General features: G+C 39.6%; 1 protein-coding gene across 2 annotated transcripts in view; it reads left to right on the forward strand.

The window, feature by feature from the left end:
- The first annotated feature begins 18,465 nt into the window (after positions 1-18,465).
- vps13a (vacuolar protein sorting 13 homolog A) overlaps positions 18,466-27,693 on the forward strand; it is a 300,950-nt gene continuing 291,722 nt past the window's right edge. For both annotated transcript variants that reach the window (XM_072281554.1, XM_072281557.1), the window contains exon 1: positions 18,466-18,631. In XM_072281554.1, the coding sequence (XP_072137655.1) occupies positions 18,532-18,631 (100 nt within the window). In that variant the 5' untranslated portion in view covers positions 18,466-18,531. The remainder of the gene's footprint in view (positions 18,632-27,693) is intronic.

The following is a 27,693-nucleotide window of genomic DNA, read 5'->3' on the forward strand; positions in this document are numbered from 1 at the left end:
ACTTAACTGTACCCCAAGGGATATTCAACAACTTGGAAATTTTCTTGTATCCATCTCCTGACTTGGGCTTTTCAATAACCTTTTCATGGAGTTGCTTGGAGTGTTCTTTTGTCTTCATGGTGTAGTTTTTGCTGCTGACTCACCAGCAGCTGGACTTTCTTCTTCTTCATCTGCTGACTTAATGGCAGTTGATAGTCCAACTTAAAGGTGCATTATCGCCACCAACTCGACTGGAGTGTGGTTTAGAGAGATGGGAAATTAAACTCCTACTAGTTCTTTATCAAATGAGAACTAAATTACCTGAGAAAGCCCTATAGATTTTAAATAATGAAAGACAATATTGTGAATTAAAGTCACTTCCATAACTTAGTGAAGTTTTTAAAATGAAAACTGTCAACCTCCAAAGCTATAGTGTATCCTGCATTTGCTTTCTTTCAACCTTATATGCTTCACATTGTAAAAGAATATGTTGAACTGTTTCAGAATGATGACAAAACCTACACACAACAGAGTGATGTTTTCCACAAGATACAAGGAATAATTTAAGCATAGCATGCAGCAACTCAAGAGCACCAACATAGACACCCAAGGATATCTAATGTCCCTTTATATTTGTCAATTATCTTACTGATATGGTGCTTCCGTGTCAGCTTATTATGCCAAGAAATCTTACTACTGATACTTCTTCAAGAGTTTGACTATATAATTTCATGTCTATACAAGTTCATGTCTATTGATCCTCTTTGTAAAACATATAATTGTGTTTTAGCTACTGAAAGCTTAAAACCCCATCTATCTGCCCACTGTTCAACCTTATTAATTACTAATTACATCCCATTTACAGTTAAATTGAACTTATTTCCTCTGATCATCATCTGCAAAAAGTGATTTACCCACCCCAGTACCTATCTCAGAGAAAATATCACTGATCATAATATTAAACCATAAAGGGCTACAAATACTGCCCTGTGGAGTCCCAATCTCTATCTCATAGAAGCCTGAATATACCTTTCCCACCCTTAGCTGCATAGACCGTCCAAATAAAAAACTCAAATTATATAGCCTTCCTCTCACTCCTGATTTCTAAAATTTAATCAAAAGACCCTCCCTCCATAATATATCACATACTTTTTCTATATCAAAGAATACTGCTATTACAACTTCTTTATTTATCTGTGTTTTCTTAATATCATCTTCCAAACATAAAACTGAATCCAATGTCATTCTACCCTTCTGAAATCTGCTCTGATAAAACACTGTATCACCTCTTTTTTCCAAAATATAATTCATCCGTTCTATTACCATATATTCCATAAGTTTACACAAATGGGATGCTAATGATTTTGGTCTATAACCATAAGGATCCGACAGGGGGTGGGGGGGGGAGGTGAGGGGACGTTTCCCTTTTTTTTAAATACAGGTTTTAGATAGGCAGTTTCCATGGGGGAAGATGGTCTAAATTCCAAACATGATTTTAAGATTTTAATATTATCTTAAGAAAGTTGTCAGCCATATGTTTAAACATACAGTAACATGTATTATCCTTTTCTGGAGCTATCTGATCTGTACGATAAATTGCTTTCTTAAATTCACACAAAGAAAACTCTACATCACTAATACTATCATTGTTACAGCTGGCTTCCAACACATCAAGGTATTCACTTAGAGCTTTATCCCTACATGGTTTAGCCTTTTCACTTAAATTACCTTGATCATGAATTGCAGCAAATGACCAAGCCAGTAACTCAACCTTCTCTGTTTCAATAGCAATAGTATTACCTTCTTTAATCAATACTGGAATGTTATTAGCCCTATGAATTCCACCCCCCCCACCCAATTTTTCAAATCATTCCCCAAACATCTCCAGGTTTAATATCCTTTCCAATACTATTACAATATGACCTCCAGTAAACCTTTCTCGCAACCTTCACAACTTTCCTTACCACAGCCTGTGCCCTTTTGTACTTAATAAGGTAACACAGAGACCGATACTTCTTAACTTTCAGAAGCGCCTTATTTCTCTTACTGATTGCCTCTGCACACTCCTCAGTCCACCATGGTACAGCCTTTTTTCAATAACGCCCTTTTTAATAGGAATAACTTCCACTGCAGTTTGATGAATAATGTGACATAACCTTTCATTGCAGAAATCCACATTATCCTCAACATCGAGCCCTGACAGATGTTCATCACATAAAACCTTAAACCTCCCAATTTGCTATACCAAAATTTCTCCTCCTAAAACTAGCCTTTTGTCCCCAAAACAAATCCACACCCAAGCTTCCCATGTTTCATACCCCATGACATTCCACTCACTCACTCCAACCAGAATATTTGAAACCAAAGTTAAATCTATAGCAGTTTCAGAACAGTTATGAACATTAAATCTTGTGCCCCTTTCATCATTAAGACACAAGATATGAAATATTCAAATATTCTTCTACAATCAATCCATTACCATCATTCTGCAAACAAGCCCACAGTGAACTATGTGCGTTAAAATCCCCACACCATACGACCCTTAGTGAGCTAGAGCTATATGCATGCACCTTCCAACAAATCAAATGGGAGCTTTCCATAAGGGTTATAAAAATTTACCACTTTAATACCCCTACCTGTTGAATCAAATATTTCTATTGCAAGTGTCTCATGTACTTCATTTACATCCACAACTCTATGTCCTATCCCTTTCCTTATAAAACTTGCAACATTATCCCCTCTACCAACTAATCTATCATGCCTAATTACAATTTAATCCTTCAAGAAAAAAATTAAATGTGGTGACAACCAGTTTTCCTGAATACATATAATATCAGGTGGATTTGATAAATCAGAAATAAGCTTTTTAAAGTCTTGACCATTAGAAATCAGTCTTCTCACATTCCACTGCAATATTCTTATGTCTATTATGTACCTTCACAAGGAGACTGAAATACAGATACCCTACCAGTCAGAGCTTCATTTACAGCTTCCCACATAACACCTGTTATACAGATACTTTTCAGCAGTTTTCACAATAAGTTTAATTTCATTACGACTAGATGTCTGAGCAGTACAATTCACCACATCTGTTATGAACATCACAACTTCATTTTATCAACTAGTAAAGAGAAGTATGATGCCAACATATAGCCTCTGACTTAACATTCTATTCTTTGACTGGTAATACTTCAATCAACATTTGGTTTAACTTTTTGCGTGGCTTCTGCCTAAGACACACCTAACTGTGCCTTAACCTGTTGAACTTCAGCTGCCTTCTTCAGCACTTCACATCCTCTATAAGCTACAATATGTTCTCCTCCACAATTACAACAATTAAACTTCATGCCTTCACAATCTTCATATTTATGTTCCCTACCACACTTACTACATTTTAGTTTCTCATGACATACTGCTGCAACATGCCCAAATCTCTGACATTTGTAACATCTAAGTGAAGGTGGAATATAAGCTTGTAAGTTATAACAACATACCCCAAACTAACTTTATCAGGGAATTTCACTTCATCAAAATATATCAATACAGATAAACTATCTATCCTTTCCTCATTTCTGACTACTTGCAATCTCCTTACCTTCTTAACTTTGCCTCCCAATAAATGAGATCTAACCTCTTCTATTAAAAAATCCACAGGAACACACATTATAACACCCCTAACACCACTATTTTCATTAGGCAACATAGGTACTATATTTTTGCCATGTAAAATCTTCAATTGCAATGCCTTCTCACACTGCTTTTTATCCTTACAAACAATTAACACCTTCCCTCCTCTTAAAGTAGAAGTAGAAGCACAATCTATATTCCCTATGGCCCATTTTAACTCTGTAGCTAACAATAGGATTGATAGAGAGTGGTTATTATGGGTCAAATTTAAACAATACCTTAAAGTCTTCTTTCCTTTTTTTCAAAATATCCCACCCTTCCTCTCCATCATTTGAAATCATTCCAACATTATGTTTCTTTTCCATTTTCCAGCTCCAGATTCAACTTGATTCCAACTTGCTCCCACCAATATACCCTCATCCAAACCCTCCATGCCAGTTTCATTTCCAGATCCTCCCCGCTTCCTGAACCTACGCTATTTCCCAACATCCCCACATCAATAATAATAATAGTACTCATCATCATCCTCCTCCTCCTCTTTTTCTGCTGATCAGTGTTAAAAAAGCCAAACTAAATCCACTGTGATTTAATGTTGTAAACCAATGCAACATGGAAACTTCCAGGGGCAGGGGGTGAATACATCTTATAGGCACTGTATGCAAGTATTCAATGTGAAATAGGCTTGATTAATTTTTCCATCCAATCCATGCCACGGTGCATTGACATGTTACTGACTTTACAGGAATTTGTTTCCTATTTGCCTATATTTTGGTAAATGACAAGTAGGTACACCACAGGAATGGAATACATGACTGAAAATAATCATTTACACACTATACTACCATAAGGCCAAAAGATATAGGAGCTGACTTAGGCCAGTTGGCCCATCGAGTCTGCTCCGGCATTTCATCCTGGATGATCCGATTTTCCTCTCAGCCCCAATCTCCTGTCTTCTTCCTTTGGTTCATGTCCTGACTAATCAAGAATCTATCGACCTCTTCCTTAAATATACATAAAGACGGCCTCCACAGGTGCCTGTGGCAAAGAATTTCACAGGTTCACCACTCTCTGGCCAAAGAAATTCCTCATCATCTCCATTCCAAAAAGGGCACCCCTCTATTCTGAGTCTGTGTACTCTGATCTTAGACTCTCCCACCATAGGAAACATCCTCTCCACATTCACACTATCAAGGCCTTTCATGTTCAATAGGTTTCAATGAGGTCACCCCTCTTTCTTCTCACTCCCAGCAAGTAAAGGCCCAGAGTCATCAAATGCTCTACTTATGACAACCCATTCAATCCTGGAATCATTTTTGTGATCCTCCTTTGAACCCTCTCCAATTTTAGCACATCCTTTCTAAGATAAGGGGCCCAAAACTGTTTACAATACTCCAAGTGAGGCCTCAGCAGGTTTTATAAAATCTCAACATTACATCCTTGCTTTTATATTCTAGTCCTCCTGAAACAAATACTAATATTGCATTTGCCTTCCTCACCACACACTCAAACTGCAAAGTAACCTTTAGGAGATCCTGCACAAGGACTCCCAGGTCCCCCTGCACCTCAGTTTTTTTGTATTTTCTCTCCATTTAGAAAATAGTCAACTCTTTCATTTCTTCTACCAAAGTGCATGACCATACACTTCCCAACACTGTATTCCATCTGCCATTTCTTTACCCATTTTCCTCATCTGTCTAAGTCCTTTGAGCCTCTCTACTTCCTCAAAACTACCCGCCCCTCCACCTATCTTCAATTTGCCTGCAAACTTTGTAACAAAGCCATCAATTCCATCAGCCAAATTGCTGGCATATAACATAAAAAGAATCGGTCCTAACACAGACCCCTGTGTGACACTACCAATCACTGGTAGCCAGACAGGAAAGACTCCCTTTATTCCCACTCTTTGCCTCCTGCCAACCAGTCATTGCTTTATCTATGCCAGCATCTTTCCTTTCCTGTAATACCATAGGCTTGTACTTTGTTAAGCAGCCTCACGTGTGGCACCTTGTCAAAAGCCTTCTGAAAATCCAAGTACACAACATCAACTGATTCTCCGTTATCTATCCTGCTTGTTATTTCTTCAAAGAATTCCAACAGATTTGTCAGGCAAGATTTTCTCTTGAGGAAACCATGCTGATTATGGCCTATTTGTCATGCGCCTCTAAGTACCCTGAGACCTCATTCTTAATAATCGACTCCAACTCCTTCCCAACCACCAAAGTCAGACTAACTGGCCTATAGTTTCCTTTCTTCTGCCTCTCTGCTTTCTTGAAGAGAGGAGTGACATTTGCAATTTTCCAGTCATCCGGAGCCATTCCAGAATCTTGTGATTCTTGAAAGATCATTACTAATACCACCACGATCTTTTCAGCCACCTTTTTCAGAACTCTGGGAGTGTACACCATCTGGTCCAGGTGACTGATCTACCTTCAGACCTTTCAGTTTCACAAGAACTTCTCTCTAATGCTGACATCAAATACAAACAAATGAAAATAGAAATGAGGTATTTGGCTTGACAGCTTAAGAAATATTTGCCATACAGCACGTAGAACTTACTTTTAATAGAGCTAAAGCCTAGCATGGTGATACAATTGTTTACTTTCAGTGTCTGACTAGATAAATGAAATGGCGTTATAGTTGGGAATAAAATACTATTTTAGTGGTATGATATCACAGGCCCCTACCATGGATTTTTGATCATAAATGAATTCTAGGATAGAAATTAAATATTAATTGAAGTTATTGATAATTTAAAAGCCTTTGTTACTGCTGTGTGGGAAAATTTGGCCCTGTTCCACAGCCAGAAAAAGACAGAAAGCCCAGCACAAGCCAAATCCATTGCTCCAAAAGGAGGTTCAGATACAAAAACACATTTGCTCCAGTCATCACATTTCAGAGCTTAAAATTAACTTATCAAACAACACCACAAGGTGGAGATCACATAACAGTCAAAAATAACCTTATATTGTATATTTAGAACACAGGATTATGACCGTGTAGCAGATTATTAGGTCACATAGAACAGAAGCATTTTGATCTATATTCAAAAGCAAATAAATGGTTATGTACCAGATTAGATTCATAATTATGAAAAATAACTGGAATTGGTTTATTATTGTCACACATAGAGAGATAGAATGAAAAGCTTGCATATTGTTGATACAAATGAATTTATTATGCAATTCATTGAGGCAGTACCAATAATACAGATTAAAGCGCAACAGCTACAGAGAAAATGCAGTGCAGGTAGACAATATGTTGCAATATCACGACGGGTAGATTATAAGGTCAAGAGTCCATTTTATCGGACTTCCTCTGAATACTCTAGATTCCTCCCACATTCCGAAAGATGTACGGTTAGGGTTAGTGTTAATGAGCCTTGGGCTTGCTATGTTGGCACTGAAGTTTAGTAACACATGTGGGCTGCCCACCAGCACAATCCTTGGACTGTGTTGGTCATTGACACAAAGGACACATTTCACTGTGTGCTTTGATATGGCTATGTACATGTGACAAAATAGCCAATCTCTGATCTTTAACCTGTAGGAAACCATTCAATAGTCTTGTAACAGCAGGGTAGAAGCTGTTCTTGAGTCTGGTAGTCTGTGCCTTCGGGTTTTTGTAACTTCTCCTCAAATGGGGAGGGGAGAATAGAGACTGTCCAGTATGAGTGGGGTCTTTGATTATGCAGGCTGCTTTTCCTGAGGCAGCGAAAAATATAGACAGAGTCCATGGAGAGGAAGCTGGTTTCTGTGATTTGCTGAGCTATGTATACATTTGGCTACTGTTTCTTGTAGTCATGGGCAGAACAGTTGTCATACCAAGTTGTGACACTCAATAAAAATTACCATCTTGGCTGTGCCAACTACGTGTTGGACCAGAGCAGGCTATTGGTTATGTTCACTCCAAGCCTCTTGTTGGAACTTGAGACTCTCAACTCTCAACCTCAGCACAGTTGATGAAGACAGGAGTATGTGCACCACTACACCCTCCCCACCTTCCTGAAGTCTATTACCAGCTCTTTGGTGCTGATATTGAGGAAAAGGCTGTTGATGTGATATTATGTTACTAAACTCTCTATCTCCTTCCTGCCCTCCAACTCATTATCTGAGATACAGAGCACTATGGTAGTATCATCTGCAAAATTGTAGATGGAGTTAACATCTGGCCACATAGTCATGACTGTACAGGCAGCCTAGTAGGAGGTTGCGAATGCAACCCTGTGAAGCACCAATGTGGAATAGTCGTGATGGAGATGTTGCTGATTATTTTTACTGACTGTTATCTGGTGGTCAGGAGTCAAGGATGCAGATGTAGAGGGAGGTGTTAAATCCCAGGTCTTGGAATTTGGTGATGAGTTTGCTTGGAATTATATATTGAAGGCAGAACTGTAGTTAGTAAACATTTGTCTAGTGTAGGTGTCTTTATTGTCCAGATGTTCCAAAGATGATATAGAGCCAGGGAGATGGTGTCTGCTATAGACCTGTTACAGTAGTAGGTGCATCGCAGTAGGTTGAGGTTGTCTGGAAGGCCAGAGTTAACATGTGCTATGAGCAGTCTCTCAAGGCATTTCATAGTGGTGATGTCAGAGTCACTGGCCACCAGTCATTAAATCATATTACCTTGCTTTTCTTAGGCACCAGGACGATAGTGGTCCTCTTAAAGCAGGTGGGAACCTCAGATTGAAGCAGGGAGAGGTTAAAAATGTCTGCAAATACTGCCCCAGCAAACCCACACAGGACCCAAGAATACAGCCAGGCCATCATCCAGGCCAGATGCTTTCTTATGAGTTCACTCTTTGGAAGATTTTTCTTAAATCTGCAGTGCTGACTGTGGGTTCAAGTGCATTGGAGACTGTCAAAGAGGGTGGCACCATACCAATCCCCTTCTGTTCAAATATGCATAGTATGTGTCATTATCATTGGGAAGGAGATGTTGCCCAACTTCATTTTGTAATCTGTTATAGCATGCAAGCTCTACCACAACTGTCAGCTGGTGTGGAACAATTCTGGACTGGTATTGACTCCTGGCATCTCTAATTGCTTTATGGATCTCAATTTCTTTTAAAGATCAGGGACTTTGAATGCTACAGTCCTAGACTTCAGTAGGGATCGAATCTTCCAGTTACTCCATTGTTTCTGGTTTGGGAACACCCAGATTGTCCTCTTTGCTACACAGCCCTCAACATACTTGCTGATTAAATCCATGATGTGGTGACATATTCATCTAGGCTGGCAGCTCTGTCTTTGAAAACAGACCAGTCTGCCAACTGGTAGCAGTACATAAAAGCTCATTTATTTCCCCAGACCAGCATTTACAACTTTCTCCACTGAAACATCCCATTTCAGTTACAGTTTCCATACAGGGAGAAGGAGCTTGGTGGTCTGATTTACCAAAGTAGGAATGGGGGTATGTTTACAATCTACATGTGAAACAGATATGATGCCAGTCAGTTTTATACGACAGATTGGTAAAATAATGCTGCTCATTTTAAACAAATTAAATGAACATTGTAACCTAAGTACATGCTACATTTAGTTGATCACTTCAAATTTTATATTTTTACAATAAGTCTTTAAGTTAATAAATGAAAAGAGCATCGCCACTGGCCCAGATTTTGTAACAATATAAATAGTACATTTTAGTTGAAATATGATTGAAGAGAGATTTAAAGAGATTAGCTTTATACGCACATGTACATCAAAACATACATGTGCAAATGTGAAGTGCATCTTTTTGAGTCAAATCAAATCAGCAAGGCATCCACATAGCATTGGACTTACTAGGCCTGACTTTTGGATTACAAGAGGAAACCAGCACAACAGAGGATACCCTGCTGGCGCTGTGAAGTGTTGCGCTAACTGCTGTGCTGTTGCCCACCAACATGTGCAATGAAGCAATATATCATGAACTGTGCTTTTCCACATATTTCTGCTTTGTTGTAGGGACAGCAGTCCACAGCGATTTGATGAAATTCACTTCCTTGAGAGTTTCATCAAACTGGTATTATTGTATATTTATTGCCTTTAAAATTGCTGATAAGTCTACTTGGGGCCAGAAAGTGACCTTGCAGGGTCATGGAGAAAAATATTAATGTAATATAACAAATCAAAAATAATATTTTAAAACCATGTAATACAAACTATGGTAGTATGAGGTGAATTAGACAGAATGAAGCAGTAGAACTAACCTGCCAGTGGAAAACAGCAAAACAAAATCATAAAAAATAACTAAGGATAGCCAATGACAATGATAGATCAGAAAGCCGACCCAAAGTTGGTATAACACCAGCTAGATATTTGATGAGAAAAGATTACGTATTCAAAAAGCTGTTTAAAAATAGACACTGTTAGTATAAAAGGGAGAAAAGTGGGCTGATTTTTAATAGAAACATAATTCAACTTTTCTGATTATAATTAATGTGTCTATTTCTTATTTTGATTTGAAGATGAGTCATCCTAAAACATCAGCTGACTGCATAATTCATAAATACATTAAAGTACAATACATTTCTGACTTTATTATTATTTGTTTTTGATTAATATTGCCTCCATAGGGAAGAAGATCAGCGAGCTACTGGGACCTTTTTTAAACTGTGCACATCTTCAGTAGAACAGATCAACTGGTATTCTTAATTGCCAGTAATATTCATCAAGAAAAATTTTATTTGTTCCACTTATCCACCCACTATTTTTCTCCCACTGGTAAAATGGTGAAATTTTTTAACTTTTAAAAATTAGCCCTTGCTAATCATCTATTACAACTCCATCATGAATGGTCCCAAGCTCAGCTGTGAAAGGAGGAAGGTCAAGCATGGGGCTAACAACCCTGTTCCATAAAAACCCAGAGCAACCAAAACATCAACAGAAGCTCCAAAGATCTCATCCCTGTGAGAGAAAGGATCTTCAATGGGCTACACCTGGCGGCAACTTGAAACACTGGCCCAAGAACAGAGGACTCTGGCATTTAGCTGTCAGCAGCCTATGCCCCTGTAGGGGTGATGGGCTTAAAGAAGAAAAGAAGAAAAGAAGAATCATCTATTAATTTGACAGGTGGAAGAGAGTCAAATTTGGGTCTAGCAAAAGTAAACTTTTAAAAAATTATCCACATTTTTATTCAAGCCTGCTGCAAATGACAACCTTTCCACAAAATATCATGTCCCCCTAAGTTAGTGTGAAAGGTTTCGGAGTATTCTTGAGACATGTTGCTTAAGCTCTTGCTATCTTTCCTTCAATGTTTCTTTATGGTTAGTAATTCCCTGATGTTGCTATCATGCAGGCCTTCCGTTCTGACTTGCAAGAATTGGCTTTGCTGGTTTTTGGACTTTCCTGGTTCTTGGCTAAATTTCAACAAATGAAACATCACTGAAATATCTCATCCAGAAAATATCAGTGGCCAATGCAAAACTAGAACATCTGTGGTAAGATATCTTGCCCAGAAAACTTAGTGCAATGGAATGTGGTCTCCGCAAATTGCTGTACATATACAATCGCAATTAACCATTTTGGAAAATATCTCCTAAGCAAGTGCATGCTTATTCTTTTGACATTTAAACAAAGCTACTGAAAAGGCAGTGTGCAGGAAGTAGGATGGAGCACAACATGTTTGGAAGGTATATTAGCTCTGGAGGCAATTGCACAAAGACAACTCCTACTGTATATAACAGCAATGTGAGGATGTTGTTGCCACTCACACTGCAGCAATTCAAGAAGTCTACCAGCATTTCCTTGAAAATAAGTAGAAGTTAAAGATTCATTCAGAGAACATTTTTAATTTACTTTCAAAGTACCCCAAAGCACTGTACATCCAATGAAAAAGAAAGGAAATGTAGTCACCGATGTGATGTAGGAAGTATAGCAGTGAACTTCCACACAGAATCCCATAAAAAGCAATGAGATAAAAACCAAATCAACTATTTTCATGAGGTGAGTGAGGGCATCAAGAATAATTTATTGATTCTCTGAAACAGTAGATGATGGAATTGATTGTGTTGTGGCCAAGTTTGCAGATAATACAAGATAGGTGAGGGCAGGTAGTATTGAGGAAGCAGGGAGTCTGCAGAAGGATTTAGGTTAGAAGAATGGGCAAAGAAATGGCAGATGGAACACAGTGTTGGGAAGAGTATGGTCATGCCATTTGGTAGAAGGAATAAGGCATAGACCATTCTCTAAACTTCCACTCTATGAATTAGTGAGTGAGATATCGGCATTGTTGCAGGGCAGGCATCATTTAAAAAGAACAAGTCTCTTTGGGAGTGAGTCATTTTTTGAATTAGCAACTGAGAGGTCGGCATCATTGTTGAGCGGAAGCCATTGAAAAGAACAAGTTTCATTGGGAGTGAGCTTTATTTAACCCAATTAAAAGAAGGGAGGTACAAGGTTCATTTTATTGTCAAAGTATGCATGTACAATACAACTCTGATATTTGTCTTCTCCAGATAGCCATGAAATAAACATAAAAAAGTAAAAACAAAACTCGCAGATCTCAGAAGCTCCCACCTCCTCCCTGCAGAAAAAGAACGATAATAACAATTCCAGACCCCATCGTCCGCAGAAAGAAAACAGCAGCGATAAAATCCTCTCCCCTGTAGAAAACAGCAACACTAACAATTCCCAGCCCCTCTCCCACAGAAAAAACAGAAACAATAACAATCCCCAACTCCCTCACTTGCAGAAAAGACAGTGACAATAGCAACACATCACCATCTCCTCTCCTGCAGAATAAATAGTGTCCAACCCTCTCACTTGCAATAAAGAACAGTAACAGTAGCATCAAAAAACCCCCACCCCTCCCCACCCACACACGAAGATCATCCATTCTCCAATCAGCCAAAGGAAAGAAACCAGCAAAATACTGAAGAAGACTAGTATGAAGTACAGTCCAATCACATAAATCTCAGAACATCAAACAGTCCTTCAGTGACTCAAAACTCATGCCTGGTCCAAAAGGTGGCCTCCGTTGGGAACGATTGCTGACTATCTAACCTCTGTTAAGAGCAATCACTGACTGGGTCCAAACTCCATCGTCCTGGTGGCCTCCACCTGGAGTACTTGCATGACTGGATCTGAAAGCCCTGGAGGTGTAAACGAAGTGGCCATTGTGGGAGTCGATCAGTGTTAGACTGGTCAGGGTTTGGCTCAATAGGCTTGGGCGAGAACAGACAAGGTGAGTGCGAAACTCAAGCATTTCAGAGAGAAGGCATAGGGAAGAACTGTCTGTAAATCCTCAGTCCTTATTTCTGCGTGAGCAGGATGGTGAAGCAGTGGAATGCTCCTCCTGTGAGATGTGGGATTTCAGGGTACCTGAGAGTCTCCCTGATGAGCACACCTGCAGGAAGTGCACCCAGTTTTAGCTCTTGACCGCTAAAGGGCAAGGAACTGAAGTTGGATGCACTCAGGATCACCTGAGAGGCTGAGAACCTCACAGAAGAAACTTTTGCTGAGGTGGTCACACCCAGAGTGCAGGCTTCTATAGTAGATCTGTGACCATCAGGAGAAGTAAGGGGAGAAAACAGTAAGCGCAGGCTTCCCCTTAGCAACAAGTATACCTCTTTGGATACTGCTGGGGGAGGGAGGATGACCTATTAGGGCACAGCAGCAGCCAGGTCAGTGGTAGTGTGGCCAGTTCAGAAGTCAGGGCAGAGTGATAGTGATAGGAGACTCGATAGTTAGGGGGGCAGAAAGGAGATTCTGTGGCTAAGGAAGAGATACCCGGATAGTGGGTTGCCTCCAGATCCAGGATGTTTGCTGTGGCGGCAGAATATTCTCAAGGAGGAGGGAGGTTGTGGTACACATTGGCACAAATGACATAGGTATGAAGAGGGAAGAGGTCCTGCATAGAGTATAGGGATTTGGAAAATAAAGCTGAAGAACAGGACCTCCAAAGTAGCAATCTCTGGATTACTCATGATGCAACATGCTAGTAAGGGCAGGAATAGGATGATAGTACAGATGAATGAGTGCTGAGGAACTGGTGAAAGGGGCAGAATTGTAGGTTTCTGGGCCATTTGAAACTCTTCTGGGGAAGCAGAGAGCTATACAAGAGGAATGGATTGTGCATAAACTACCAGGAGGTTCGCTAGTGTTCCTTAGGAGAGTTTAAACTAGTTTGGCAGGGGGATAGGAGTCAGAGCACCTGGTCAGAATGTGGAGGGATGCAGAGGAAGGTACATGTCATATCCAGTAAAAACAGGTAGGAGCAAAGTAGTAAATACGATAGAATGGATAGCTTTAAGTCCGTATATCTTAATGCTGGGAGTACTATGGGTAAAGGTGATGAACTTAGATCATGGATCAGTACATGGAATTATGATGTTTTGGCCATTACAGAGACTTTGTTGAGATAAAGACAGGAATGGGTGCTTAAAGTGCTAGGGTTTCAATTTTCAAAGAAAAGATAGAGAAGGAGATAAAAGTGGAAAGGGAGTTGCATTAGTAATCATGGACAATATCACAATTGCCATTAAAAAGAGACATAATGGGAGGTTTGTCCACTAAGCCCATATGGATAGAATTTAAAAATAGAAAGAGTGCAAGCACTCTGAATGGATTGCACAACAATCTACTGGGACATTGAAGAACAGCTATGCAGGCAGATTAAGGAAAGGGGCAAAAACAATAAGGCTGTTGTCATGGGAGATTTCAACTTCCCTAATATAACTGGGACCATCTTTGTGCAAGTGGTTTAGTTAGGGCAGATTTTGTTAGGTGCATCCAGGAGGGTTTCTTCGATCAATATGTAGATAGTCCAACAAGAAGAGGGGCTGAATTAGATCTGGAGTTGGATAATGAGCCTGGCCAGGTGACTGACCTTTTAGAGGGTAACCAGTTAGGGAACAGTGAACACAACTCCTTAAGTTTAAAGATGGCTGTAGAGAATGATGAGCATGGATCTGGCAGGAGATTATTAAATTGGAACAAGGTAAATTACAAGAGCATTAGGCAGGAACTAGGAAGAGTTCTGGGCATGTTCACATTCGACATATAGAGGGTGTTTAAAGACCAAATGCACAGAGTACAGGACAGATATGTTCCAGACAGAAGGGAGGACAAGGATGGAAAGGTATGAGAACATTGGATGTTGAGGAAGGTGAAGAATTTCATCAAGAAGATAAAGTATCTAAGCTTAGGAAGCTAGATTCAAACAGAGCCTTACAGGATTATAAAGCAGCCAGAAAAGAACTGAAGAAGGGAGTTAAGAAAGCCAGGAGAGGCATGAAGAGTCCTTCACAAAGAGGATTAAAGAGAATCCCAAGGTATTCTATACATTAGGAGTATCAGGAGCAAGAGGATAACAGGAGGGGTTGGGACCACAAAGATAAAAAGGCAAACATTTGGTTGGATGTGAAAGATGTGGGTGAGGTTCTTAATAAGTACTTCACTTCAGAATTTATCAAGGAGGAGGACATTAAGGATAGGGAGATCAATGCCGAGAGTATTAATGTGCTTGGGCATTTTGAAGGGAAGAGGTAGTGTTGGGTGTCGTGGAGAGCATTAAGGTGGATAAGCCCAAGGGCCTGATGGGATATACCCCAGGCTATTGAGAGAGGCAAGTGAAGAGATTGCTTGGTCCTTTATGACCACTCTGGCCACAGGCAAGGTTCAGGAGGACCGGCTAATGTTGTTCCATTGTCAAACAATGGAACGAAGGAAACCTTGGAAACTATAGACTGGCAAGTCTCGTGTCAGTGGCGGGGAAGTTACTGGAGAGAATGCTTAGGGACAGGACTTAGGAGAATTTGGAAAATCATGGGATGGCCTAATTAGGGAGAGCTAGCATGGCTTTGTGAAGGCCAAGTCATGTCTTACTAACCTGATTGTTTTGATGAGGGCAATGGATGAAGGTAAAGCTGTGGATGTTGTCTACATGGATTTTAGTAAGGTGTTTGACAAGGTCCCTCATAGGAGGCTCATCCAGAAGATTGAGATGCATTATCCACGGTGAATTGGCCACTTGGATTCAAAACTGGCTTGCCCAAAGAAAACAGAGGGCAGTGGTCAGAGACATATCCTAGCTGGATTAGTGTGATTAATAGTGTTTCACACGGACCTGTGCTGGGATCTTTGCTGTTTGTGATGTGCATAAATGATGTGGACAAAAGTGTAGGTGGGTGGGTTAGTAAGAATTGACTTTTTTACTTACATCCTTCATATACATAACCAGTAAAAAGTTTTACATTACATTGCCATCTAAATATGCAATTTATAGTAATTTATAATTATGTACACCAGGATAGTCAATACAACATAGAAATACAGTTGTGTCAGCATGAATTAAGCAGTCTAATGGCCTGGTGGAAGAAGCTGTCCTGGAGCCTGTTGGTGCTGGCTTTTTCGCTATGGTACCATTTCCAGGATGGTAGTAGCTGGAACAGTTTGTGGTTGGGGTGTCTCAGGTCTCCAATAATCCTTTGGGCCCTTTTTACACATCTGTCTTTGTAAATGTTCTGAATAGTGGGAAGTTCACATCTACAGATGTGCTGGAATATCTGCACCACTCTCTGCAGTGTCCTGTGATTGAGGGAAGTACAGTTCCCATACCAGGCAGCGATGCAGCCAGTCAGGATGCCCATACCAAATTTCTTCCAACGGTCTGAGGTGAAAGAGGTGGTGTTATGCCTGTTTCACCACACAGCCAGTATGTACAGACCACATGAGATCCTCAGTGATGTTTATGCCAAGGAACTTAAAGCTGTTTACCCTCTCAACCCCAGATCCATTGATGTGAATAGGGGCTAGCCTGTCTCCATTCCTTCTGTAGTCCACAATCAGCTCCTTTGTTTTGGCAACATTGAGGGAGAAGTTGTTTTCTTGACGCCACTGTGTCAGGGTGATGACTTCTTCACTGTAGGCTGCCTCATTATTATTTGAGATTAGGCCAATCAATGTAGTGTCATCAGAAAATTTAATTAGCAGATTGGAGCTGTGGGTGGTGACACAGTCATTGGTATATAGAAAGTAAAGGAGGGGCTTAGTACACAGTCCTGAGGGGCACCTGTGTTGAGACTCGGAGGTGGAAGAGCCCACTCTTACCTTTTGTCGGCAATCTGACAGGAAGTCCAGGAACCAGCAAGCAGAGGCCCTTTGGGGTCCAAGTTCATAGCTCCATGGAATTAGCTACTCAGCTTGCCAGGGTAGTTATGAAGGTATGTAGCATGCTTGCCTTTATTAGTTGAGACATTGAGTTCAAAGGTCAGGAAATTATATTGCAGCTTTATAAAACTCTAGTTAGAATGCAGCTGGAGTATGGCATAGAGTATAGCAGGGATCGTTACTGTCTTTTTTTTAGTGAGGAGAGGGTGGATTTTGTTGCTATTGTTGCAGTTTTTCTGCAGGGAGGGGGATTTGAGGGTTTACCAGTTTTGTTTCTTTTTCTTTTTCATGTGAGGGAGTTGATGTATGGTCTTTCTGCATTTCATGGCTATCTTGAGAAGACAAATAACAGAGTTGTATTATATATGCATACCTTGACAATAAAATGAATCTTTGATCCTTTAAAGTTCTGGTTGCCCCATGTTCTCTAGAGTGGCTGAACAAAAATTGGTAGAGCTACAGAAGTAGAGTTGAATAAGCTGGATGCTCTGTTACATTGATCTAAATTGCCTTCTCTGTGCTGCAACCATTCTCCAATACCTTTGTCACACTTGTATAGGGCTGTATTGATTTTAATAAACACTATTTCAGAACTTGTCCAGAGGCAGAAACCATTCCAATTGGTTACAAACAAAATTAGTCTGGCTTGTAGTTTGGTTCTAACCTTTGACATTGTAGTCACTCAGTCTTAGAGATTGCTTTCTCCGGTATAGAATGAGGCTAAATTTTAGGGATGCTAGCATTTGCTGAAAATAAACTTAGTTCAGTTCAGGAACTGTAACAATACAGTGTACTGGTACTTATTGACTAGGCACACCACATTCTTTCCAAAGACAGGTCTAAAGATTTCATAAAACCAGATTAAGTATTTCATGGAAAAGAAAAACATAATAATTGATTCACCTGGATAATAATCAGTGCATTGTATTTTCAAAAGGGTACTAGCACAACACTTCCAAACTTCAACAAACAACTTTTCCTGGAATTTGGACATCATCCTTTTATTACCCATCCCTAATTAACTAGGCTAACTGCCACAGACCTTTTGTAGAATTTAACACTGCCTTTCTTGATTTAAAATAAATTATATCTACTCATTTGAATTTGGGAAAAGTTTGCCCTTGACGTTTCAGTTAACCAGTCATAAGCATCTAACGTATTCACATCAGTCCACTATCAAAGCCCTACATCAGGAAAACACAGCAGAGTGTGCTACTACCTCGCTATTTGGACTGAAGTCTCTCTGATCATGAGGGCGCTCCAGTTTCTCCCAATACCTTAAAGGTGTGTGTTTAGATTAACTGGAAGCTGTAAATTATAGTTTAGTACACAGCAAATGTAATCTGGAATCAAAAGGAAATTGCTGAGCAGCTGTGAGAGAATAACGTTGCAGGGCTACAAGTTCCTCCCCTCCCACTTGCATCCGATATTTAAAAGCTTCTTTACGTGTCGTTAGAAAATGTTCTCATTAAGATAACTCTTCTAATGACAATAAACTGGCATATTTAATGCTTTAAAATACGCGTCTCCTCGTTGGGGATACCTCCTGCGACATTCACCCGCGTACCGGCCTCCTCAGACGTTCTCATACCGACGCCCGTACGCGAACGCGCAAACCAGAAGTCAGCCACGGACGCGCACGCACAACCAAACCCGCAAATCGACTTGGGGATTCGCGGCTCGGCGTGACGAGCGTGGAGCTGACGCAGCACGTGCTCGTTCTGGCTCCGTGGGTGGTCTTCCTTTTGCATAATTAGGTTTCGGTTTTGCGCGTCGCTCGCGCTGAGCAGAGGCGGCGGCTCGGGGAAGGGCCTGGGATGGTGATCGGGAAAAGATGGTGTTCGAGGCTTTAGTGGTTGAGGTTTTGAACCGTTTCCTTGGAGACTACGTTGTGAACTTGGACTCCTCGCAGTTGCAGTTAGGAATCTGGGGAGGTAAAAGTTCATTTTGAACGTGTTTTATATGCCAAATAAAATGGTCTTGGGAGTTCACCTGCGTGAACAGCTGAGAAGCGCTGTGGATCCGGGCTCCCTGAGGTGGGAGTGACCCACCAGGAGTCTGCAGTAAATTGCACCAACCCAAATATTTTTGTTTTTTTAAATAATTACGTGACGACTGACCATTTCTGAGAAATGCCAACTTTTCTGTAAACAGCATTAATATGTTTCATGTTTTTTTACGTCTGTGAGCAGCTGTTTGTACAGATGACATCCTAACACTGTAGCGTTTCATTTACATTATTTTAAATTTTGGGTGCTGCATTTGATTAAGTTGTATGTTTTGTACTAATTTCCTTTATTGAATTAGATACAGGTTTAATACCTAGCAAATTGTGTTTTAATGTGTGGCCCGTAGATTATGTAGCAGCTTCACGGTATCTTCATTCCCTTCGATTATGCTACTTTCAACATACGTGATTGTGTACTTGATTCCTTAAAAGCGAACGTAGAATTACGTTCGAGATGGGAAATAATTTTAAAATAGACAAGTGTACATAAACTTTTCATTACAAAAAAACCCTAAAAGTTCAAATGTGGTGTGAAAGACTGATAATCGGGCGTTATGTAGTTTAACATGTCCCATTTTTCCAGCTTTTCAATTTGCTTTAGTTGTGCTTTATTTTGTGTATCGCGTGGTGGTTATTGCCATTATTTTCATCGATTGGCCGGCCTCGTAGTGACTCTGCTGTAGATAACTGGGGGTAATTAGAAGATTAAGATTTGCATTTCTTGTCATTGGAGTGGACAATCTAACTAAATTAGTTTAAACTAAGACGTGCTCCATCCCTGCTTGTGGATGTTTTTTTTATATGTCGGTGAAGACAAGGATTTCTCGTTTGTGTGATTCTATAAGCTAGCATTAGAGAGAACTGCAAGGGCATTAAATATAACGTGCTCTACCATACAGTTACATTTGGAAATTGAATTTTAAAAAACTGCGGGTGGAAATCGTCTTGATAATGGGTCTTATGGTATTTGAGGAAAGTGCATTAGCTGAAGAAGAATTGATTATAATCTACATTATAGATTCAGTATTGATCAAATCATATAACATTTACAGCATCATTTTAAATGCTTGTCCCAAAACTCAACATCATGGTCCTTGTAAGCTGTTACTAAGTTATCACATACTTGGACTATGCCAGGTATGCTTAAATTCTATGTCACAAACATGAGAAAATCTGCAGAGTCCTGCTGAAGGGTTTTGGCCCGAAACGTCGACTGTGCCTTTTTCCATAGATGCTGCCTGGTCTGCTGAGTTCCTCCAGCATTTTGTGTGTGTTAAATTCTATGTTCCAGGTTACATTAAGTGCCCACAGCAAATGTGGTTTGCACTGACAGAGCATTAGTTTTATCTTATTTTCTAGAGTGGATAGCTCAAGCATCCAAATGCAAAGAAGTCAAATCTGTCGTGTTAACTCTGCACAGTGTCCAAAACTATTTGTGTGTGGGCTGGTGTTGGGGAGTGGGTGTTGGGAAGGAGTTGCTAAATAATGTTATCTTGTGTTTAATGCAGCAAAATAGCCAAAAGCTTTACATTTTACAAGTGCATTATCAAACAAAATTTGGCCAAGTTGTATAAGATAATAGTGGGAGATTTGATAAGATATCAGAAGATATGGTGGAATTTTGAGGGGGGGGGTTAATTCCAGAATTTGAGCTCTTGGTAACTGAAATATCATTTGCATCTGGGGATAAAGTCTAGAAATGGAGGTGTAAGACTGAATGATAATGCAGATGTTGGGGACATAGGCATGAAAAGATTTGAAAAGCAGGGTGAGAATTTGAAAATCAGCTTTTGCATGATTAGCTGTCAGTGTTGATCAACAAATGCAAGGGTGAATGGACCTCTATGCCATGAAAAAAGAGCAGTGGAGTTTGTAATTCAGGTTTGTTGTTTATTTTGCTTTGGGTTATGATAGATTGACTCCCTTCCTACATAACAACAATTATATGTTTGATATAAAATTGTCAGTTGTTTTGTCTTGTGTTAAACCTATCACTTATGTGGTTGTTGACCACTCTAATGTAAATCATGTTCACTTGCTATGGAAGTAGAATGTTGAAATCTCTTTGTAAGTGAGTGATTAACATTTTAATCAATAAATGTGCCTGAGGTTCATAAAAACTGATTTTATTAATTTAAAGCAAAAATAAACAGTGTTCCATATTCTTCAGTGTGAATAAATCAGTCTTGTTGAAGAAGTCCTATCAGCTATGAGGTGTACCCTAGAGAGTTAGTGAAAATGGGAAACATATTTAAAAGCTTCTTTTCAGCAGTTTATTTGTCTGTGGAGATAAATGTCATTGGCTAGATTTAATTTTTATGCTTTAGATTCATGTTCATGGATGGCACACTAAGTGGCCAAAGAAAAAGTGGATATGTTGCTTGTAATCTATCAAACTTAACAGATTTTGGAGAAATTCCACCTGATGAGAGAACCATGAATATATCAATATCCAAGGAAAGCAAGAACTGAAGACCGGTAACTTAACCAATGTATTTGAAAGATGATTAAATTAATTTATTAAAGAGGTATAAGATCAATAGCTAATGAAAACAAGTAAACCATATGCATCCTTCACCATCTGTCCATATGCCACCTTGAAGGATCCTTAGACCTGTATATTGAAATCCACTTGTTCCTCACTGCACCCTAAAGGCCTACCAAGCCCTTAATAGTCCTCCCAAAATGTATTACTTATACGAAACAAGTTTAAGTGGAGCTATCTTTGCTCTGGCCAACTTGCATATTGATTATTGTCCTGAGTGGCATCAGTAAACGTCCCTGCAAGGATGTTAGTCCCTATCCAATTTAAGTGCAATGCAGTCTTGACTAATCAAATGGCCACATCATAATGAAATAGAACTTGTGAAATTAAGAAACGTTACTTGCCAGGTTGTGTCGAAACAGGATGTTAAATGGGTAGCAACAAAGAGGAAACAAGGTAGAAAACGAGGTAGTGAGAGAAGACTGACAAAGAACGAAAAGGGGCCGCAGGATGTTTTATGGACATATGAAAATGGAAAGAATGTAAGCGGGTGGGTAAAAACAGAAGAATCTGGTGTTGGAGAGCGGGAGTATAGTTTGAACTATGTTTAGAGTACTTGGCAAAGAATTATGTAAGATGCTGCTGGATTTTCAGTGAAGGAAGATTGAGATCCCAAGTGAGCTAGAAGTTGAGTAAGTGTAAAAGGCTGGTTGTGCTTGATTGACAAATCACTTGGTCTAAAGGAGATTTATCCTAGGTTGCTGAGCGAGGTATGTGAGGAACTTGCAAAAGCCTTAGCCATAATCTTCAAAACAGCTATTGATCGGAGTGGTAGAACTACAAATGTCATTATATCCTTGTTCAAAAAATTGCTCCTTTCTGGAATGTTCTAGAAACAATAGAGAATGAAAAAGCTGCAAACACTCAGGTCAGCCATTATTTATGGAAAGAGAAGTGGTTAATATTTCAAGTTACAGGTCTGTCATAACTGGGGGAAAAAGAAGGGGATCGGTAGCATGGTTAGGACAAACAGAATATATGTGATGTGGTGAAATCATTAAGCAAATTAATGACAAAATTACAGTGTGGTTATCCTTCTCTCTGTTATCTTTTGCAAATAACATGTTGTGATAGTGGAAAAATCTGATCCAGTATCACAGATGGACAACTACAGTAGAAATGCCCAGATCCGATACAAAGAAACAAGTTACTTAAATTTGTTGAGTTTAGAAAGCCTAAGCTGCAAAATGCCCATTTGAGATGCAGGTGTCTCCCGCTTTACGCCACTTCACTGTTACGAAGGACCTACATTAGTACCTGTTTTCACTAACCGAAAGAAATCCGGAGGATCTTCGCTGTTACGAAAAAAGGCACCCGCTTTAAACTTGTGTTTACCCTGAGAAAGGCTACCATGACCGTGAAGCCTTGAGCGGGCAGGTGTGTGCACGTGCGTGTATGTGCCGATTTTTTTTTTCTACAAATCGGTTTTGGCTAAATCTTCAGGATTCTGATAAGTGAAACTGCACTGTACAAACATTATTTCTACTTTATATAGGCTGTGTATTTATCATAACGTTCCTGCTTTTACGATATGTTAGTGTTATTTTTTTGGTAGGTTAGTTTTTGGGTCTGGGAATACTCAAAAATTTTTCCCATATAAATTAGTAGTAATTGTTTCTTCACCTTACGCCATTTCGGCTTACGAAAGGTTTCACAGGAACGCTCTACTTTTGGATAGCGGGGGAATCCTGTATAAGGTGACATTCTTTAAGTTTGCTTTGGGCCTCCTAGTTGTGCAGGACTTTATATGTCAGTCTAGAATGGAGAATTGAAGTGGTAAACAACAGACAGCTTGAAGTATCACATACCAAATGCTGGATGACCTCAGCAGGTCTCCACAGACAACTCAGGTGGCAATCATGTGAACTGACCACAGATACTCCAACAAGTGATCTTGCAATTTTTGGTTTTTCCAGTACAGAATATACCTCATTGTGAAGATTCATTTGTAGTACACAAGATTGGAAGAAATACAAATGAATGGTTGTTTTGCCTCGATTATTTGTGTACTGGGATGGTAAAAAGGGAGTGAGTGAAAGTATAGCTGTTGCAACCCCTGTGGTTTTGGAAAGTGCCATAATTCTTGGAGTGGTTGGTGGAGACAGAAGAGAAGACTTTTTCAAAGTTGAGAGAGGTGTCAAGTGGTGAAATATTGCTGAAGTGGTGTGAAGAATGTTATGTTGAATGCAGAGGCTAGTGGGTGGGTGAGGACCAGAACAACAGTGCAACAGAAGAGGAGGTGAAAGCAGCGATGCAGGGAGTAAATAATTCTGTGGTAGAGGGGAAGCTATGTTTCTGGGAGATAGCAGACTGTTGATTGATACTTGTGTAGGAAATCTTATTGTCAGAGCAAATACAACAGATGAAAGAACTAGGTGAATTGAATGTTTAAGGATGTAAGAGGGGAGGAGGATTGTATAATCTCAATAGCTATGGAAGCTTCTGGACTTGTAATGAATATTTGTGTCTGAACCATCCCCTGAGATGAAGATGGACAAATCCAGAAAACGAAGAATTAGAAGTGGACTATGTGAATGCAAGTTCAGGGTGGAAATTAATGGCAAAAGTCATGAAATTTTCAAATTCTGTATGAATGTTAGAAATAGCACTAATGCAATCATTAATGTTCTAGAATAAGAGTTGAGGGAGGTGTGAAATAAAGATTGCTTGACGCTTTCAACAAATGTTGGAACAAATGATGCTTCCCATGCATGTTCCCATAGTTGCATCTTTTTAATCTAGAGGAAGCAAATAGAATTCAAGTGCAAGTTGTTCTATGTGGACAAGGTTCAGCCAGGCCAATGAGTGTGTCGGTGTAGAATTAATTGGGCTTCTGTTCAGTAAAGAAACTGAGGTCCTTGGATTTCCTGATTTTGGATTATACATCCACAATAAAGATGACCTGGTTGGAACTTGAAAACTGAAAACTTTTGAAGCAGTGGATGGCATTTGAGAGTTAAGTGCGAAGGAACTAAACTAGGAGAGAAATATGTAACCAAGGAACAAAGAAATAGGCTTAGTGGGGGAAGAACAGGTTGAAATGATTTGCTTGGACAGCCTTGCTTGTGGCTTTTGGGCAGAACTTAAAAGCAGGTTGTGAAAGGGTTGGAATCTTACAAGTAGAAAGTTTTGAAGGGAATTTGAATCATGGGAGACAATGGCCTGATGTTCAGTGGCATGGTATGATGTAAGAAGGAGGTATAAGGATGAGGTCAGAGAAGAGATAGAAAAATTATGAGAGAGATTCCTGTTAATATTTTTGATCTTTGACATCTAAAAAGAAGGGAGAAATTTCCTTTTTTAGCTTTGAATTAGCAGAGAATGGAGGAGTACTGTGGCTACCTAGCATAAATTGTGGATTCCACAACATGGGGAGAACAATGGCTTGAGAAACATCTGGATAGTTTAGACATAATAGTGATCATGGGAAGGGTAAAGTTTTAATTGACATGGGTTGTGCTGTTTTTCTCTGGTGATCGGATCTCAGGTCAAAGACGTCATCATATTTCCCTCTTGACTGTGACCACTCCATCCAGCGTCAGCTGTTATCTCCCACACAAATCTCTGCGATACCCTAGTCTACCCTTCCCTACTACCTTCTACCCATCTTATGACACTTTCTCAAGTAACCACTGGAGATAGAAACTTTTATTTTTTCCCTTTCCCGCATACCGTTCCCTGAACAGTGTTTCCAGGTGAAGCAGCAATTAACTTGCACTTCAAATCTAATGTAGTGCATTTGGTATTTGCATTGTGGCCTCCTCCACCCTGTAGAAGCCAAACACTGACCTGGAGGTTACTTTGTAAGACTTGTGTACAGTCTGCAGGAGCAGCCCTGAGCTGATTGTTGCATGCCATTTCAATTCTCCATACCAACCCACACTGACCTTTCCATCTGTGGCCATCTTACTACTTGCATTGAAACACAACATGAGCTTGGAGAGCTTTTGTGTCATCACCTTGCAAACTTACAAAATTTTAATATAATTCTCCAATGTTGTGTAACTCACTTTGTATCAAACATGGATATTCCTGCTGAAATTGTCACAACGTCAGCTTATTTTTTATTTTTCCATTAGAAGAGCCAGAACTGCTGGGAGTGCCGCAGAGCCTTTTGCCGATCTATCTCTCCCACCATCTAACAGATAGATTTCTGGTAATGCACTAGTATTCATGAGAGAATTGCAGTTGGTAATGTGGACTTTCAAAAGACATTTGATAAAGTACCACACTATAGGTTTGTTATCAAAATTGGAGGGCATGAAATAAAATACATATCTGGGGTAGAAAATAGATCAAAAGCAGGAAACAATGGTAGTGTTGTTTGCGTTTAAAAACAATGGTAGAGTTTTTTTGAATTGCAATGGCATATAAAGTGTTTTTGCTCAGGACTGTACTAATATTGTTGCATTTACCAAAATATTGCTGATATAAATGGGTGTATAGGTAACTTTTTCCAGATATGCAGATGAGTAACTGTTGAGGATGTATTGAGTTACAGCAATAGGCATCAGCTAATAAAATGGATAGGTATAGTAAGTGTCATGAAATGCAGTGCTATAACTGAATAAGAATATACTGTAGAGAGCACAGGCTTTGGGGCGTATGTCCACAATTTTCTAATAGCAGAAGTGCAGGTTGAGTAAGTAGTTTATGATGCATACAAGATTCTGGACTCGATTAATTGGGAAACAGAATGCAAGAGCATGGAAGTTGCAAGTAACCTCTATAAGTACATTTGTTTGACCACAACAGAATTATTGTGACTATTTATAAATGACACACTTTAGGAAAAATAAGACTTTGGGGAAAACATAGAGATGTATTAGGAAAAAAATACAGGTTGTGGAAGCAAATTCAATTGTATTCAAAATAGATAAATAGAAACATAGAAAACCTACAGCACAATACAGGGCCTTCGGCCCACAAAGCTGTGCCAAACAGGTACTTGCTTTAGAGGTTACCTAGGTTTACCCATAGTCCTCTATTTTTCTGAGCTCCATGTACCTATCCAGGATTCTCTTAAAAGACCCTATTATATCCGACTCCACCACTGTCGCTGGCAGCCCACTCCACACACTCACTGCTCTCTGCATTAAAAAAAAACTTACCCCCAACATCTCCTTTGTACCCACTTCCAAGCACCTTAAAACTGTGCCCTTAGATTGCCTTACAATCTAAAGATTTTTAAAAATACTTCACAGGGTTTTGGGATGGAGTGGGGCTATTTGGATCACTTCTACATAAAGCCGATATTGATGAGCTGAATAGTCTCCATTCATTTTGAAATAAGTCTGTGATAGTTGTGCAGTATTTGTCACCTGACTCAAAAGTATTTTTATCATCTACAAATAACAAACTGAGAGATTTCTACTCCTTGATAAGTACAGTTCTAACACTGCTGCAGGAAACTTGATGCTATCGTACATAAAATAGTTTGCTTGATAATTATCATAGTCATAGACTTAACTTTCATTCCTGTATTAACTTGCAGTGTTCTCAGCATATTATCTCTAAGATGTACTGTAGTAGTTCAGCTTTCTTTGAAAAAGGTAACTTTGTCACCTTGAAGATCATGGGCAACTGGCACTTTGACTGCCACCTTTAATACCTGCACCATTTCACCATGAAATGGATTTTCATTTCTTTCACATTAAAATTCTTATTCTTACTGTCCTAACTGCAGGATTGGAGTTTTTCAGAGAGCAGCTTATCATCAACTTTTTAAGGGCTGTTAAGTGTGGGCAATAGATGTTATTCCTGTCACCAATCTCCATCTCCTACTTATATACAAATGTGAGGATTAGGAGTGAGGATTGGTGAAGGGCAGCAGATTTGAAGTGTGCCGAACTGGTAAGGACTGCGGAAGGTTGCCTGATCTTTGTATTGATATAATTGTATTTATTAGGTGGAGTTGAAGTACCATACCCAATACTGAAGTGATGTCAAGGTTTGACTGGAGTTCGGTTGACACTGTGAATTGCCAATATTGATGGGAATTCATCTGATCCAATAATTAAATATATGCTTTCTTTGTGGGATATATGGATCAGTGCTTGATTCAGTCCTACTTTGGTTACCTCATTCATCCCTTTTCTTTCTGATTACTGTATTGGTGCAGCTTTGTGCTGTCATGCAGAACTCAGATTTCACAAATACCTACCAGCTTCTACACCTGCTCTCATAACTAGCTAGTCCATCTGACTCTTTTTCTTTATTACTATTTGTGTTTCAAGGATAGGTCAGCAAGTAATATTTATTATAAGCCCACATGATCTGGAACTATTTGAGTAACAACTCTTCTCTATCTCCACTCCATTCTCCCAGTTTCTTTTGCTCTGCAGTATCTGTACTTGCAGGACATTGTCCTTGTTCCTTAACATTGGCTTCCTTTTTTTTTTTTGGCGCATGTGTGCGTGTGCATGCACGTGTGTGCGATGTTG

The sequence above is a fragment of the Mobula birostris genome, chromosome 17, assembly GCF_030028105.1.
Source record: "Mobula birostris isolate sMobBir1 chromosome 17, sMobBir1.hap1, whole genome shotgun sequence".
NCBI classification, from domain to species: Eukaryota; Metazoa; Chordata; class Chondrichthyes; order Myliobatiformes; family Myliobatidae; genus Mobula; species Mobula birostris.